The following is a 19,271-nucleotide window of genomic DNA, read 5'->3' as shown; positions in this document are numbered from 1 at the left end:
AATATACACGAATTACATATGAATTAATTCATTACATAGTATCAACCATTACATTTATTTTACGTCCTAAAATAAAGGTTTAATATTGAAAACTAAAATATAAATGAATCATCCTCTAAACAATTTTTCAAAAAATAATTTTTTGTATCGAAATATGTAATGTAGAAAAGGTTAATTAAATAAAACTAAATTTTTATTGTACCAGCAATAGTTAATAAAATAAGTGGTTCCATTAGAATATACTGTAACGAGTTTAATAGTAAAAAATAATTAAAATACCTCTTTGTAAATTTAAGGACTAAAAAATGAATCGCATGAAGAAAACATGAAGTTTTCCATATTTAAATAAATGTCGTACTAATCTTTATACTTTCAACGTGTGAAATAAATACAAAATTGTTTTAATTGTAATTAAGAGTAGTTTATAACTACCTTCTGGTTAGAAAATCACGCGTGTGAATTTTTGATTGCACGTTATGATGAAACGATTGCAAATTCTCTTCTACTTAATCTTTGTTGCAATTCATAAAATATTGTTTAACAAACTCTTCAGCAAGACGTAGTATTAAAATTTATAGAATAAAATTTAGAAACGCGGACACAATTATCTTAACGCAATATTATGTCGTATTTTAACGAAAGATACAAATGATTTTCAGGCGATTTAGTGCGAACTGGCTTGTTTTATAATTACGTAGCTGCGACAAGAAGAGGAAAGTTATACGTGTTCATTATGCCGATAAAGGAAAGCAAGTTCTGCCGACATCTGGCGCACCGGACCGTCGTCGTACCACGCCTTGCATCAGAATGTCTCGAGAGTGAACGCGGAATCGCGATACTGCGTATGCGTGCACGCATGTCACGCCGCGATACTTACATCGAAGACAAGAGAATGAAAACTCGATCACCAGAATCGGCAAGTCATCATGCGTAATATCTGCGTACGTTCATTTTCAATAATATAATTTTTTTTTAAATATCGTTACAAAGATATATGAATTGTATACGCGCGTTTGCAATGTATTACGGTGTATATAATAAATTGGTGCTCGATATTATGCAACATTAAATATGATAATATAGTGATAAACAAGTTGACTTTATTCGTGTTTTGATGCACCAAGTAGATATCCTTTATTTTAATCTTTTAGTGCATTTTATAATTATCTTTAATTTTTCTAATCGTGTATCAAACATCATTAATATTTTGATAATTACAGAACTTTCAAACCTACTGTGTTTGCGGAAGTCTAAAAAGAGCTCTATTGAACTTTTTTCTCGTAAAATCTGATGCCTCGACGCACGTGTGCTCGATTGAGCGGTAGACGCCAATCTCGCGACGGAATCGAGTAGATTGCGGATTATATTGTGAAAGGTGGACTTGGGCGGTGGTCCGTGTGGCACTCTCCACGTATCAGGTATGCGCGACGTGTAAGCGCATGCCTGCAGATTAGGATTCTAAACTAGCCACATGCGAGCAGATTAGGATCCTAAACCAGAAGCTAACATGCTGGCACGAGTCAAAGTGTTCCTGTTATATCCAGAATTTCACAGCTGTCATCGTGAAAGAATGATAGAATACTAAAAGAAGGCATGTGCTTTATTAAATATATTACATCTTTCTATTAAAAATTAAAATACATTTTTGTATGTCTTAATTAATATTATTTCGAGAGAAATTTTATACCATCCCCATCGACGATTGACAACACCCTTTAACTAAAATCTAATTTTACATGTAACTTCCATAATATGTGAGATAAAAAATTAAATTTTTAGAGATTATCTCTTTGTAATTAAATAACATCAAAGAGAGAGAGAGAGAGAGAGAGAGAGAGAGAGAGAGAGAGAGAGAGTCATGTTTATAGCGGAATTTACAAACATGAAATGTATTTCCCTGTATATACTATACGACAAACATAAAAGCAGATTAATGATCATCATTTTTTGCACATTGTCCGATACAGATAATGTGCAAAAAAAAAAAATGATTGTCGAAGACTAAGAACCCAAAGGAATGCGGAGAGAAAATTGAATGACGGAATCGATCCGTCGCAATAATGCACGTGGATTTTTATTGTACATGCATTTGGAAAGGCCAAATGCGAAGGTAGCACGTTAAGAGTCCTCAGATGTTACACAACGATAAAATTCTTGGGTGTGTCCCAATGTAGCCCGATGGAGTCTCTCACATGCTGGGAAAAAAATGTTAATTGCGTTTTCAATTATTAAACAAAGACCTAGAAATCTCCATTACCGGTGCGTGGATTTGGTTACATATGACTTGGATTTGCTGGCGAATACATTGATTAAAGTTATTTGATTATATGTTGATCAACGTGCAGAGTAAATTTGGTATATACGCATCTAAGGAAAACTTAATTTATTAAAATTAATTTGAATAATGTATCTATCCATGATCCATGATTCATGATCATAGTTGTTTGCACAAAAATGGGCTTCTTTAATAGAGGAGAAGAAGATAATATAGCACATTTTTTCGTTTTATTGAATAACTGTTAATATTTTATGTTAAAGTTTGAATGATTATAATTTGAAAAACACAATTTTTTTACAAAATTATATATTTTTAATTTTTTATCGTTTAGAATTTTTCTGCGTTCAGAAACATTAAAGCGCTTGACACTCAAAATCACGAGATTGTCAGCACTCGAATCTCAGGTTCAGTTGATGAAACCCATAAAGTACGCCTGTACGCAGCACGCTGTTGATTGTTGTGACAGAGGCCTTGCCACAGAATGCTCTGTCACTAAACTGTCTTTAACGAGTCACTTAAGTCACTCGTGCTAAATTATCAAATTAATAAATCACTTGCTAAAATATATGATTAAGGAAATTAAAGCACAATTATTTAATCAACAAGATAAGCAATTATATATTATCTTATATTTATTCATTGTTGTTTTGTAGTACGGATCTCTCTCACAGAGGCGGAGATTCGAGTGAGGCGTTATCTCACACACTCGATCGTTCGTTTCCCGGAATCGCGTCGCGACTTTGCGGAATTCGATTTGTAATTCACGATAAACGCTCCGATGGAATTCTCAATTCTTGATCTTGAATTTAATATTATAAAACGCAAAATTTTCTAAGTTTAAAACAAAAGATTGACTTAGAAAATTAAATAAATATTGAATCGGAATTTTCTAATTGCAAGTTCTTACGGGAATATAACTTGGAATTTGTGTAGTAGCAAATAATAAAATTATTCATTTGCGATGTAAACCGGATCAAGAATCGAAACTTTGCTTTCCTCCTGAAAATCGTGGAAAAATAATTTGATGACGTCGCGCGGTGTAGGCAAATGCTAGATTTTGCGCGCAAGTATTGCACACATAATAATAATAATTGTATCATGCGCAATATTATAGCCGACACGAGTTCTCACTATCTGTTAACCAAAAATTAGATTTTTAAACAATAAAAGAGTGAATTATTACGTATAACAAATTAATCGAACACTGGTTCGATTAATTTGAGACATTCTAGAATCAAATTAAACTTTGCAGCTCTCTTTATTATCAGACAACGACTCGCTTGCATGTGTTGCAGCTTTTTATACTTGTCTAAAAAAAACGAGTTTACAAAGTCTTTTATATTTCATGACAAAATGTACCAATTTTCAAATTCATATATCTCCAATTAATGCATCACACACACAAAAATTTTTTTACTATTTTCAAGTAGAATCTCCTTCCTAGTTGTGCCATTAGTTATGGAACATCTTGCATATAATTTCAATAAATTATCACAGATAATTTAAAAAATATTTTATTAATCAGCGAGACAATTTATTAAATTAGTTGCTATTTTAAAATCGATATCTATACCCAGAGGGCGTCTAGCGTATCAACAGTATAGAATTTCACAATAACATTTGCTTGATAATTAGTCTGGTATTAATAAGAGAACAGAATTAGTCGAATCGGAATTGTTGGTTCACAACGATCAAAATGAGAATACTAAACATGTTTGGATTTTTCTGTATTCTTTGTGTCAATCAAGAGATTACTTATATTCAGATATATAACTGGCACATTTGGACATCCGATTTGATTATGATATTTGATTGATTAATTTGTAAATAGACTTTTTCTAACAATTGATGAAAATTAATCCAATCTTCTTTGTTTTAAATTGTGTTATTAAAATTAGCCTTCCAAATCCGTTATTTTTATGTAGATAAAGAATAATACATTATACGAAAAACAATATTAGCTTGTAATCCAAATATTTTTTTAAATTCTCTTTTATTATTAATTGCAAAATATCATATTGGTTAATTAAAAGTTAGTCTATATTATTACAGTATCACATTAATTTAAAATATTTTTTAATTTACTGATAAAAGCATAAGTTATATAGTACAATTTTAATTAGACTTAAAATTATATTTAGAAATTTTTAGTACATTAAGTGATAAATAATAAATAATTGTCATTAAAATTACATAAAAAATATAGTTTCAGTTGTATAATATATTTTATATAATAAATACATTAACAAATTTACAAATTTTATGTTCATTGTTGTAGTGTTATTTTATCGTGATTCATTGACGTTGGCTACCTTTGCAATACTTCTGACAGCCTTAATACGCAAATTAAAAAGTATGAATACAGAGATACCAAATTGGATTTTGTTCACTACAACATTTGTTTTGAGCAACAATGTTGGGCGCTTCCTGATCTTCAACGACAAGTCCAAGATAGCAAACAGATACAATAATTGAAGGAAGCTCGGACGTTCCAAAATCTGAAATGAACATGAAGGAAAGGGAGTTTCCTTCCTGGAAACAGGAAGCTTTGCTGCTATTATCGACTGGTTATTTTTTTTGCGTGACTATCACTTGTGTCATTATTTTGATTGTTTTAGTACCCGTAGGATAATACCGATACTGATACGTAGTAACGATGTTACAACCGCGTTAATCTGTACAGACACATCTAATTAAATCAGCATATTATTTTTAAGTTATTTAATATTTCGAAGAACATTACGCATCACTAAAATAATTATGAACATTTAATTCCGTAAAGTAGACAATACAATGGTAATAAAATGGTTATTCCTTTGTTACTTGTTATCTCCTAAAAGTCTCCTCTTCCTTTCGAATTCGCACTACTCACTCAACAAATATCGATATTTTTGAGGCGTTCAATATGTCAGTAGTTTTCGATTTTATGAGGCGTCTGATTGTGTTACTGTAATTCCATGAGTGCGTGCGTGCGTTAAATAGAACGCGTCAAAAATAGCATACCGAATGTAATCGAAATTATAATTACATCATAGAAGAAAAGGAGGTAAGAGAAGAGATTGGCGGAGATGATGTCCAAATGTCGGAATTCGGCATAGTGGCCTTGCTTTCTAATCCCCGAATTCATCGTTTTGTTTATTCCGTTGTACGTGCATGCGTGCATGCGTCAAAAGCTACCTATATAAACACGTCCCGTGCCTTCTTCTGAACAGTCTGGCGCTATATCTGACAGTTTGTTTATATCTGTTATTCATCGTAACCTGATTAAAACAGTCAAAGATTATTATTGACTTATTATTATACGACTAGTATTGGACAGACCCGAATTGAGCTAGCTTCGTTATACCGCTGCTATTTTTGTTATAATTTCAGTTCTGAAATTATTGGACACACATTACGAGGTAAGTTGAAACTTTTAATGCATTTATAAATAAATTAACAAATTATTTCTCACTTAATTATTTTACACTTAAGTATTATTTCCTCCAAAGGTATATATGAAATAAACGTATTTGAAATATACATATTTAAATATATTTTGTATTCTACACTTACATACATTTTTGTTTATAACAATTATAACAACTATAACAATTAAAAAAGCGTTATATATACTTCTTTAGTAATTTTTCTTTTTGAATTAATTGGCGCAATCAGTTTTCCTCTACAGTTACTTTTCAACAATTTGTTTATAACAATTATTTGCAAAATCGATTTTTGCAACGTGCTTTTTACGTCAATAATACTTTTTCATGCTCCGGTACTATTTTCAATTATTATTTTCTACTATCTTTATTGATCTGATCATGGGCAGGAACAGGCCCTAAGTATTTATGTAATTTATATTAAAAATATCTAACAATAAAACTAAATAATCAAAGGGCTAGTGAAAGTGTTCGCGCGGCACTCAAGACGCAAGTTCTTTCCTGTTCAAATCAAATTTACTGCAAATATAACTATTTATTAATAATATCACAAGTGTACGATTAGCTCATTGTCAAAGTCCTAAATGATATTGGAAGTTTAGAAAAATATATAGGTAAAAACAAATGGAGCATAATTTTTTACAAATGCATCATTATTCGTTGGATTTTTTGAATAGCAATTTAAAATAGTTTTCCTTATTTTTTTTTGTTTCTATTATAGGAATCCTGTAGAACTTTTTCGTTATAAGATATTAAAATGTCCATTTTTACGTGATTTTATGTGATAATTTTATAGTTATTTTATACTGTTAAATAAGTTGTTATATTGTTAAAGTTAAAAGTTATTTAAGTGCTAAAATCTTACACATGTAATCTCAACATTAAAATGTGATTCTTTTAAATGCAATTAAAAACAGTATCAAAGTCCGGCTCACGTACATCGTGGTCCGGCTCGAATGTAGTCAAAGCAATAACACAACAACTTGAAAGTTGCTTGTCAATCAACCTTTTTCAAGTTGTCATATGTATTTCTTTTGAATGATTGATAATGTGCAATTGGAGAATAAAAACCAGTAAACTATTTTTTTGTTTATATGTTATATGTATATTTTCTAATGTCTTTGTTAGAGAAAGAAATCGTTGCGAACTTTCTTTGGAAATTTCTTTTCTTACAATGTGTAATATAAATAATTACACGGGTCTACAAAATTTAAGGAGGTCTTGTGCATTGAATTTTAAAGGATATTTCTATAAGATTTAGGCACGTTAAAAACGACTACGTTGTCTGTTTTTTTCATCAACCTCTATTTTTTAAATAATCGCAAAAATAGTTTTTTTTTAATTTTTTTTGTTTATGATTATTTTCTGGCTAAAGAAAAAATGATAGGGAAGTCAGCTTTACGGCATTTTACACAGAAATATTCCTACAATACTAAAAATATTTTTTTGCAATTTATAAAAATGTTTTATGCAAACCGTAAACAAAAAGCTTTGATAAAATGGTGAAAAATGGTAAAAAAAATGATAAATTTTGTAATATAAAATCAAGTCATTTAAAAGAAAAAAAATTTTTTTAATATTTGACCATTTAAGCTTACAGCTGTATGTTTCTAGTTTAAATATTCTTTTGCAAAATTAATTTTTGACATTTGTTAAAAAGTTATTGAATTAAAAGCATAAATGCATCCAGCGCGCATCGTAGGTGACATCATAGTATACAGTTAAATGAATTCCAAGATTTCGTTAAAATTATGCATTTTTGAACAGAAACCTACATCTACTAGACACAAGACAAGCCGATAAATTCCAAGACTTTCCCAGAAATTCTGGAGACCTAGCAACCTTACTTGTAATACTCCTACAAAAATTGTATTGCCGATTGTAATATTTATATTACTGCAGTAATTACATGCATTTAATTCGTCATATATAGTAATTTCATGCGAGAATAGAGTAACACTCGAATTACGTATCTAGCCAGTGATTTTTTTCCATAAAGGTAAGATCATCGAAAGACAAACATTTTATCCCATATTTTATATTTTTAAATGATAATATATTGATGTAAAATGTCTTACAAATTTAAATGACGTATAGTTTATCAGGAATTATCCAATCTTTTGTTCTTCTTTCTCTAATCTTTGTTCTTTTTATTTTCGCTAATGCCTTTTATATTATGCACATGAAATCTTTGCCGACTCTTAATGCCATACCTATTTCGTATCTTACTTTATTTTGAATTACTTTTATATGGAACTTGATATGAATAGTTCCTATTGCTAAATGAAAAATTTATAAATGTATAAATGTGATATTGTATATTTCTTCATATGTGTTTTAATTATTATTTTGAATTCCGAAATTTATAGAAACTTTCAATATACAACTGCTTTTAGCCATAGAAAATTGAACTTTTGTTAAAATAAAATTTTTAAATTATTATTGGTTAGTGCTCATTGTATCTGTTTTCTATTGCAGATTGCATACTGTACAGGAAAAAATTTCCATTGACATTGTTTACAATTAAAGCTTTTCTTACGTTCCGCTTTGATTTCTTACAACCTTGGATTAACAGCAAATAAGTTGAAAAGAGATAATCATGAACATGAAATCCATTCTGTTTGCAATTATATTTATTACGATATTCTCAAGTGGAAAATCGAATTTCTGGCAGGACATATCATTTCTTCAAGATGAATTTCTTAAACTTTTTTTCCCTAAGAATCCTGGTTTAGAGAGAGTTCGAAGGATTGATCAAACCGAAAGAATGATAATAAATGCAAAAGTATTGGATTTTGTGAGTAACAAATCACTTTTAAACAATTTAACATGTATCTTGTTTTAAATCCGGCTTTATCTTTAACAGTTCTATAATAAATATAGAATAAGTTATACCACTTGATTGTCTTAATTTAACGTTAGCAATCTCTAAATGTATAAATATTTGTTAATATTTTGAAATTATAAATATAAAACGACGACATCTCCCATGGATGTTACAAATACTATTCTTTTACATAGATTGGCATGGTAGAACAATATGATTATCCTGCTGAAGAGCATAACGTTACCACAGAGGATGGTTATAATTTGAAAATACATAGGATACCTGGAAGTCCATTACTGGATAAAAATGTAAAGAAGGAAATTATATTCCTTCAACACGGCATGTTGGCGTCATCGGAATGCTGGATCATGTATGGTCCCGGAAAAGATCTTGGTATGTATTCACTGATAGCATGTAACGTAGTTCCGCAGGAATATAAAAAATGAATTTGAAGGTCCGACTTCATAACTGGTTCTTGGATCTCAGGATCAATCTGTCTTTGCCATGTGCACTATGTCACTACGTACTTTCATCATAAAAATAGATTGATTTTGAAGTCTGAAGAACGCTTATAAATTTGAACCTAAGACTTGTAAAAGTTGTGAACTATACTTTGTACATTTCTATTCCAGAATAAGGTTTTTAATTTTGCATTTTTTTTTGTTTTATTTTTGAATACCATTTATTATTAAAACATGTAGCTTAGAATAAAACGTGTTTAATAATAAATGGTCCGATACTAGATAACATTAAAATGAAATTTATATTGAATCTTTACCATAACATATAGAAAATATTGAGTTCAAAATAAGACAAGTAGATTTAAAAATTCGGAGAATTTTTTTAAATTATAATATTTTTAAATAATATTTTTAATAATATTTTTAATTATAATATTTTTAAAGTTTAAACTTTGAAATTACAGACAATCTTCTTGCCTTTCCCTTCTCTCTTTGCGTACATGTATATACATGCGTGTATTCACATCTGTATCAATTTATATAAATTATAAAATACACATATACAAACACGCACGGGATTTTATATTTTTAAATTGCCTATTACCGAGATAATTTTGAAAAAAAATATTAAATTTAAATTGGCGTTAAATTTACGCCAATAATAACAATTTTATTTTTATATTATACATAAATATGCTGTGTTGTTTTGCATTAAAAGAAGAGAGATAAAGAAAAATATATATAAGACCTATAAAATATTTATATTTATAAGATATATACATTTATATAAGATATATAAAAAAGTATCAAAGAATTGAGTAAAAGTTAATCTACAATATGCTATTTGCTTTCTGTTCCTTTTCTTTTACCTATATTACCTTTTGTTTCTTCATTATTTTATCGGCAATCATGTTCCTTATCACAGTTATCACGTATTCGTGTCTTTAGATTCAACTTTTATTTTATTAATTTTGATAAAATATTGCAAAGAGACAAAAGAGCAATAGGCCAAAAGAAGCAACTGAAAGCAAAGAACTAATTATACATTAGAACAAAAATGTAAGTAGGTAAGTAGGGTGCTTCATCTTGGCACATTCAACGCCCTGTCATTGTTTATTCAACTTAAATGAATCATTCCTTCCCCAGATAATACGAAACAAATGCAACGTTGCTGCAATATTGCTGCAATGTTTCATACTGCCTCGGTTGCCACCTTAATTGATGAAGATCAATAATAGGAAAGTAATAATTAAGACGACGAATTGTCAACTTAAAAGTATAATATACTTAAAGAAATTGTTTTTCGGCTATTTATGTAGTCACCCCCTTACATACTTAAAGATTGAACAACGTAATTTCAACTTCAAAGAAAAATTAAACTGAGAACAATCTTTTGATGTTGACGATGACATTATGCGCAATTTAGTGGATACAAACCTTCGAATTTCAACACAAAAAGCTGTAAAAAAATTGAATTTTTCATCGTTTAATAAATTACTATAAATGTTTATCAAAAACTCAACATTTTTGACCTCATTCAATAATGTAAACTTACAAGCTATAAAATATTAAATAAAAAAAATTTTTTTTTAATATATTGACTTTTAAATAGGAGCGAACAAATAATAGAATATTAATTATTTTTTAATTTGAACTGCAATTAAACAGAATTTAAAGCTTAATCACTAAAGCATAAATTTAAAGTTTTCAGAAATAATAACGTTTTAACGCTTAAAGAAATTTAAAAATTAAATTTAAAAATAAAACAATTCAGATTTGATGTGAAACAATCTACTTTTTAGTACATTAGTTCGTTATTATTTTTGTTTTAGCATTTCTATTGGCTGACAGAGGATATGACGTATGGTTTGGAAATATGAGAGGATCTACTTACTGTAGATCGCACGTGAATATGACGATATACGATCGCAAATTCTGGCAGTACAGGTACTTAACTCTTTAAAGCTTTACATTAAAAATTATTTTGAAAAGGCATTGGATCATGTTTAAACATTTTTTTCTTCCGAAAAGATTTAAATACTGCGTAAAATAAATGTTATACTTTTGTACTAAAAAAAATGATAAAAGTTATTGTTACTTACAGCAAATAGAATTTAATAATACGAATAAAATCACAAATTTAAAAAAATGCATTAAAAGCGTATAAAAATGAAGAAAAAGTATACGTTTTATAAACACGCCTTTGGATAGTATTTACCTACAACTTTTATTTTTGTAGCAAGATTATATATTCCTTTATTTTATATTCCTTTTTGTATTATAAATTGATTGCCTGTATTTTTCAAAGAGAAGGAGAAAGTAAGTAAATATTTTTATGTAAAATATTTTGATTTTTTATATTTTCTAGTTTTCATGAGGTTGGGACAAAAGATCTGCCAACTATGATTGATTATATCTTAAAATATACAAACCAAAAAGATTTGTACTATATCGGCCACTCAATGGGAACTACTTCATTATTCGCTCTTCTATCAACAAAACCGGAATACAACATAAAAGTAAAAATGGCTATTTGTCTTTCTCCAGTTGTTTTTTGGATAGAATTGTCACCTGAAGTGTACGCAATTGCTGAGGCTTGGCCGACAATAAAGGTAAAATCTAAAATTGGCAATTGTTTAATGCAAGCAGTAATGTTTAAAATGCACTCGAAGATTAAACAATTATTATTTTTATTATTTAAAATGCTAACAATATTGTTAGTATAGAAACTAACGCTTTAATGTTTGTTTTATACGGTCCAGGAAATTCTAGAAAAGCATGAAATATACGATATTTTCCCACAATCATTGACGACCGTTACGTTAGCCAGGACATTATGTAAAAATAATGTAACTCAGATTATTTGCGCCACTATATTGTTCCTACTTGCCGGTGCGGATCCAGCACAACTTAATACTGTAAGTAATATGACATAACATACAATGTAATAAAATTTATATAAAGTAATTAAAATATCTTTTTTTATATTATTTGAATCTCTTAACATTCTGTAATTATAAAGAGTGGGATAAATCGGACCTATTTTCAATTTTTGCTCTCAATAAGGCAAGATTAAGTCCGACCGTAAAACTAAAAGTATCGTTTGCAAGATTTAAACTCTCTTTATTTTTGCATTAGATCATAATGATATTTTTCTCACCTGTGTTGAATTATAATGGAAAATGTAAAAACGCTATTCCAGTCCGATTTGGAAGCAGTGGTTCTAAATTAATTCATCCCTTGTTACAAATCGAATATCTCTATTTTTGTCGATTTTTAAATAAAATTTTAAAATTTTAATGTATTTTTATTTTAATATAGAGTGAAAATGAATAATTTGACAGTCAAAAATAAAAATTTTATCCAGAAAAAATTGGTGACAGTTTATATAAAATTGATATAATTATAGAGTTAAAATTAATATAATTCAATTATTTAGAGTTTTATGATTCATAATATTTATTGATTTAAATTTCTCGGACCTGATCTGGTTTGCAGATTTGATCTCACTAGCGCTTTGATTAGGTTGCAATTTCGATGAAGAGATCCGATTTAATGCACGCGAGTTTTTTCAAACTTTATTACACATTTTACATTAAATCGCAAAAGTTATCACAAAATGCTTGAAATTTTTTAATTCTATACTCTTTAGTTATCTTAAATTCTTTACCTCTTAAAATTTTAACGTTTTCTACATAATAATTTACAAAGACTTTTTATTTTTTTCTAATTTTACACGATGGCTGAAAATACACATTCGCATCTATTCTATTAATGTTATGACAAAACTGTCAAACTACTATTGCGTGTTTGGTGTCTTGTAAGGACTTTACAATACAAATGTCAAATCTGGTTAATTGTATTCATTTAAATTAAAAAGATCCTATATTTGGAACACACTTTAATTTATCCCACTCTTCCTTATATAAATTTATTATGATGACTACGTTCACTTCCAATCCCGTCTTTAATTAGTTATATTCTGATTTTTAATCTATATAAATTTTTTTCTGTTATAGACAAGCCTGTCACTTTTGTTTTCTCATTTTCCAGCTGGTACTTCTGTACAACAATTTGATCATTATTATCAAAGTGTTCGTACAAGTGAGTATTCCTTTTTGCATATAGCAATATTCTTATTTATATGTAATGTTAAACGAATGAAACATTTCTGGTGCGCGCGTGTGTTATCGTTTAAGATAAGATATTGATGGAAAAAATACATAAAGAACTTTGCCTATCTCCGTAAGGCTTTTGGGCCATCTGCGTTCAGTCATCAATCATATACATATAATTTTATACATAATAATAATACAAAGAATAAAAAAAACAAGTTTAGATTTTCAATCAATTGTCGCCGAAAGTATTTCTGTACTGTTCATCCTGGATGTCTTCATTTTGTAATCGTTTATATGTTTTTGTGTCTTCAATTATCTAAAGATTTTTTATTACAGTTGAACATGACTCGTTGAACTTTTCCTTTTATTTTTTAGCTTCTTTTAAAGATTTTTTATCGCATTCAAGGCATGTCTTTGTGGTAATGGCGGTAAAAAAATGTTAAATAGTTTTAATATTGGTGGAAAACGATCAATATTTTGTAGATTTTGATATCAAATCAAAACAGGCTAAGTCTTATTGTGAGCATGTAATCTAGAATGAACAATACAGAATAGAACTCAGTCGTAATATAGAAACTGATAATCTCGTTAATTATGATATTGATATTGTTAATCCAATATTTTTAAAAACTCGAATACAATCCAGATGTGTTAATAAAACACGATATCATGTCTACATTATAGCAGAACGTAATAGTAAAGGAAAAGGTGCTATTAAAGAATATTACTGCAATAAATCATATAAGCCCAGATAATTGATTTTTGGTGGAGCTTTGAAGATCTATATTTATTTTTTTTTAAACTCTTACTATCATTATCTATAAAATTTTATATGATGGATGACTAAAAGCAGACAACTTAAAATGAGGGAAGTTCTTTATAATTATCAGTAAAATTATCAGTAAAATATACGCATGCGTACATATTGGGATAAGTATTCGTTGATTTACGATAGACATCGATTGTTGCAGAGGATTTTCAAAATTATGATTACGGAACAAATGAAAATTATAAACGATATAAACAGGCAACGCCCCCAAAGTATGATCTTAAAAAGGTTACGGCTCCAATCGTTTTACTTTTTGCAGAAAAGGATACGATTCTTAGAACAGAGGTAATAACACTTCTAATCTTAAATTTCAATTGCATAATTTTTACGCATAAATAAAAGCAAAAAAATTTTACAAATTAGACAAATATGATGAACTGATGATCATGAAACTGTTGTCAATATAAAAAACTTCAATTTAAAGCAAAATGTAAAAGAAAAATTAATTTCATATTAACATGATTTATTTTCTACTTTTTATATATTAAATAATCTTATTATTGAATTTTATATCTTAAAATTGTTCTTTCTTTATATCTTTTCTTTAATATTTTCAGAATGTGATTGAACTAAACAACCGCTTACCGAACGTTCGTCTAATGGAAAAAGTTCCGTATAAACACTTTAGTCACATAGATTTCATATGGGCAATCAATGCTAAAAGTCTTTTATACGATCGTATATTAGGACTAATGCAAATGTTTGACTAAGAAAATTGTATTAATTTAATAAATCTAATAAATATAAATCCTTATCTAACTCTATGTTGTGCAGGTTATTTTTTTTCTATTAGGAACAATATGTTCAAGACAATATTAGGGACACCAATTCTCGATCTTGAATTTACTAATATTATAAAACGCAAAATTTTCTAAGTTTAAAACAAAAGATTGACTTAGAAAATTAAATAAATATTGAGTCAAAAGAAATGTGGTATATCGAGTCACGCGGTATGAACTTACTTGCATAGACGTTCACGCACGCGCAGCAGAACTAGCGAAGCCGCATACGACGCTTAGAGTCACGTATATTCATAAAGATTCTTCTTATATATTATCAGCATTAATAAAGACTAATATGTGCTTGTAAGATTGCTAGTGTATATGCCTTACCTTCCACTCGAACACAACATATTTGGCGACGAGGAGAAAACTGAACGAGACGAATAATTCTATCAAGAAAAGAGTGAGGTTAGAATCATCACAGAATGACGACGGTAGGCAATTTGAAACCTTTTGATCCGGCAATAGATGATATAGAGGTATGGACACGTACTTTTAAGGCATTTCTATTAGCGAATAATATGGAATACACGCCAATAGTACCAGAAGAAGCAGATGAAACAAAAATACTCATGTCGAGACGATGTGTAGCAACCTTACTGTCCACGTTAGGTTTGTCAGTAGTAGGAACATTAATGTCTTTGCTCTCTCCAGCTCAACCGGAAGACAAGACACTTGACGAATTAATCACAATTCTCAAGATACACTACAAACCACCCCCAAAAGCACTAGCAGAAAGATATCGCTTCATGGGTAGGAAACAAAATCAAGGAGAATCGGTGGCTCAATTTCTAGCAGAATTAAGACGCTTAGCGGCAAATTGTAAGTTTGATAACGATCTCAACATTCGGTTAAGAGATCAGTTTGTATTCGGCTTACGCAGTGAAGTAGCACAAAAACAGCTCTTCACGAAACCAGATGAAGTTACACTGGAAGACGTGGTCGCATTAGCTACAGCGCAGGAGCTCTCAGAACAAAGTCTGTCACTAGTCCGAGGAAATACAAACGCTCAACAAAAAGAAGAAGTAAATAAAGTAACAAAGAATATACCAGGTAAACAATCAAATATTTCAAAAAATAATTCACAGTATAAAGGAGGAGGAAAACCTACATATAATCAAAAGTATAAGAAAGAATGTCAAAGATGCGGTTCTACAGATCACAATGGTATAAAAAATTGTCCTCATAAAGAAACAAAATGTTATGCATGCGGAAAATTTGGTCACTTATCTTTTAAATGTAGGAGTAGCGGACAAAAACAGTACTATCCACAGTCGAAGAAACCACAGGCTAGTCAGAGTAATATGGTGGATATTAGAGCAACAGAAGTTTTATCAACAAATCAAATGGAGAAAAAGAAAATTTGGATAACTTTGAAGATCAACGGCATTCCTCATCAGATGGAGATAGACACAGGCTGTGAAAGAAGCATGGTTTCAAAAGAATTTTGGAAAACCCTAGGGAAACCTACTTTATCAAAGTCAACGCTACAATTCAAGACGTACACAAATGAAATTTTCCATGCAATAGGTGAGCTAAATTGTAAGGTAAAGTACAACAATGAAACAATCGAACATGTATTTCCTGTGACACATGGTTCATCACTATTTGGAAGAGATTTATTGCGTAAAATTAAAATAGATTGGGCAGATATAGCCGCACAATGTAACAAAATCCAAGAAAATTTAACGCTAGAAGGCATTCTTAAAGAGTTTTCAGACATATTTGAGGAACCAAGGGGACGCATAAAAAAATTTAAAGCAAAAATAGTTCTTAAGGATGATGCGACACCCAAATTCATGAAATCTCGCCCTATTCCGTACGCAATCCAGGAGAAAGTAGATCAAGAACTAGACCGTATGGAAAAGTCTGGAATAATTGAACGAGTAGATCACAGTGAGTGGGCATCACCTTTGGTTGTAGTACCAAAGCCTAATGGACGAGTAAGAATCACAGGAGACTTTAAAAATACAGTGAATGCACAACTCCATATCACTCAATATCCAATTGCCAGACCAGAGCAAATTTTCAATACAGTAGGTGGCAGTTCTATATACTCAAAATTGGATGGCAGCAACGCATATCATCAAATGGAAGTAGAAGAGGAGTGCAAGAAATGTTTAGTAGTAAACACTCATAGAGGACTGTACCGTTACAACGTCCTTCCACAAGGGATATCATCGTCACCTGCTATCTTTCAAGAATTCTCAGACAAGATGCTACAAGGTATTCAGCGTACAGGTACTTATATCGATGACACGATCCTAGGTGACACAAATGAAAGAGAACATCTTCAAAATTTGCGGAAGATTTTTAAAAGGATGCGTGAATGTAATTATTATGTAACAAAGGAGAAATGTGAATTTGGAAAATCACACGTAGAATTTCTAGGGCATATTCTTTCAAAAAGAGGTATCCACACAGATCCAAATAAAGTGTCGGCAATGGAGATTATACAACGTCCACAAAATGTCACAGAATTAAAATCATTCTTAGGACTGGTAAATTTTTATAATAAGTTTGTTCCTAATTTTGCAGATATATGTGAACCTCTCTATAGACTTACACGGGTAAACGAAAAATGGAACTGGACAAGCAAATGTGAATCAGCTTTCAATCGTGTAAAAAGCACTCTCGTTAGCGCCCCGATGCTAATGAATTACAATCCAGATCTTCCCATTGGAATCAGTTGTGATGCATCATCAATTGGAATAGGCAGTGTACTGTTCCATAGAATTCAAGAAGGAGGGAAGACAATTGAAAAGCCAATAGCATTCACATCACGAGTACTCTCAGCAGCGGAGAAAAATTACTCACAAATAGAGAAAGAAGGACTTGCCATAATTCACGCTTTGAAGAAATTTTACCGATATTTGTGTGGTCGACAATTTATTTTGGTAACTGATCACAAACCACTGGTACACATCTTCAATCCGAAGACAACATTACAGCCATATGCAGCAGCACGACTTCATCGTTGGAGTATATACATGTCACAATTTCAATACGACATTGAATATAGATCGACACATGAACATGGCAACGCTGACATACTATCACGCTTTCCAGACAAAAATACATTAGGAGAAGAAGAGGAAGCAAAAGAAGTAAATTTAATCGCAGAAGAGAACATGGAAAAATTGCCAATAACGTATAAGGAAATACGAATTGCTACAGCAAGAGACAAGGTATTATCCAAGGTTCTATCTTTCATAAACAATAAATGGCCAGGAGCAATAGAAAAAGAAGAGGAGGAACTACAGAGTTACTTCAAGAAACGAGAAGAATTAACTACTCATCAAGGAATAATAATTTGGGGACTTCGAGTAATCATACCTAAAGTATTAAGAGAAAAGTTACTCAAGAATCTCCACGAAACACATGCAGGAATAGTGAGGATGAAGGCATTAGCAAGACAGTTCATATGGTGGCCAAATATGGACAAGGAGATAGAAGAATTAGCAAGAAGTTGTACCAATTGTTGTTCAAATAGGCCTGACCCTCCAAGTGCTCCTTTGCATCCATGGCAATTTCCAGAGAAACCTTGGCAGAGGCTTCACATTGATTTAGCTGGACCGTTACAAAACAGAATGTTTTTAATCATCATGGACGCACATACGAAATGGCCGGAAGTATATGATATGAAAACAGATACCACAAGTAAAAAGGTGATAGAAAAGCTAAGAGACAGTTTTGTGAGATTCGGTATTCCGGAACAAATAGTGTCAGATAATGGCAGACAGTTTATATCAGCTGAGTTTCAAAGATTTTGCAAGAACAACGGAATTAGACATACAACAAGTTCTGTATATCACCCTCGTACTAACGGAGAGGCAGAACGCTTTGTACAGACATTCAAAAAAGCAGTACATAATTCAGAAGGAGATTTAACGTATCGGATTCAACGATTTTTATTTAATTATCGTTGCACGCCACATTCGACGACAGGAGCATCGCCAACGGAGTTACTTATAGGACGAAGACCTAGAAGTTTACTGGACTTAATTAAACCAGACGTATTCAAAACAGTAGCGGCTGCTCAAGCAAGACAAGAAAAAAGTTATAATACTCGCGTCAAGAATCGAAAATTTGAGAAAGGAGAAGAAGTATGGGTTCGTACATTTTCAAGAAATAAAGCTAAATGGTCGCTAGGAACTATTATTAAAGCTTTGGGTCCAGTCACGTATTTGGTTCGAGTCGGAGATCAACACTACAAGCGTCATGTAGATCAGATGTATAATGCCATGCCGCTTCAACTTAATTTTGAGAAAGCTCCAGAGAATGATGCTTTGTCAAGAAGACTTATAAAAAAAGAGCCAGATTCAGATTCTACATCTCCAGAGGGAAACGAAGAAGAAAGACCTGAAACAGCAGAGGAAGGAGCAGGTTCTTCAGAGTCAGAGCAATCGAATTCACGAGAACATCCAGGACAGAACAGAAATGAGAATACTCCATCATGTGGCAGACCTCAGAGAACAAGGAAGCCGCCGGATCGTCTCGAGTACAAGGCCAGGGGCACCCAAAAGGAATACGGTTCAAAATAAGGGGGGA

General features: G+C 30.8%; 2 protein-coding genes across 2 annotated transcripts; both read left to right on the top strand.

The window, feature by feature from the left end:
• Window positions 1-4,505: 4,505 nt before the first annotated feature.
• LOC105198221 (lipase 3) lies at window positions 4,506-14,680 on the top strand. The gene is made up of 9 exons (XM_011164878.3): window positions 4,506-5,679; window positions 8,182-8,500; window positions 8,725-8,923; window positions 10,824-10,938; window positions 11,360-11,603; window positions 11,754-11,909; window positions 13,011-13,095; window positions 14,081-14,223; window positions 14,496-14,680. The coding sequence occupies exons 2-9, from the start codon at window positions 8,303-8,305 to the stop codon at window positions 14,646-14,648; spliced, it is 1,293 nt and encodes a 430-aa protein (XP_011163180.2). The 5' UTR covers window positions 4,506-5,679; window positions 8,182-8,302; the 3' UTR covers window positions 14,649-14,680.
• Window positions 14,681-15,145: 465 nt separating this feature from the next.
• Window positions 15,146-19,264, top strand: LOC120359101 (uncharacterized protein K02A2.6-like). Its single transcript, XM_039455420.1, has one exon. The coding sequence runs from the start codon at window positions 15,146-15,148 to the stop codon at window positions 19,262-19,264; it is 4,119 nt and encodes a 1,372-aa protein (XP_039311354.1).
• The last annotated feature ends 7 nt before the right edge of the window (window positions 19,265-19,271 follow it).

Source organism: Solenopsis invicta, chromosome 12 (genome assembly GCF_016802725.1).
Source record: "Solenopsis invicta isolate M01_SB chromosome 12, UNIL_Sinv_3.0, whole genome shotgun sequence".
Taxonomy (NCBI): Eukaryota; Metazoa; Arthropoda; class Insecta; order Hymenoptera; family Formicidae; genus Solenopsis; species Solenopsis invicta.
Note: the sequence above shows the minus strand (reverse complement) of the source record. Positions and strands in the feature narration are given on the sequence as shown.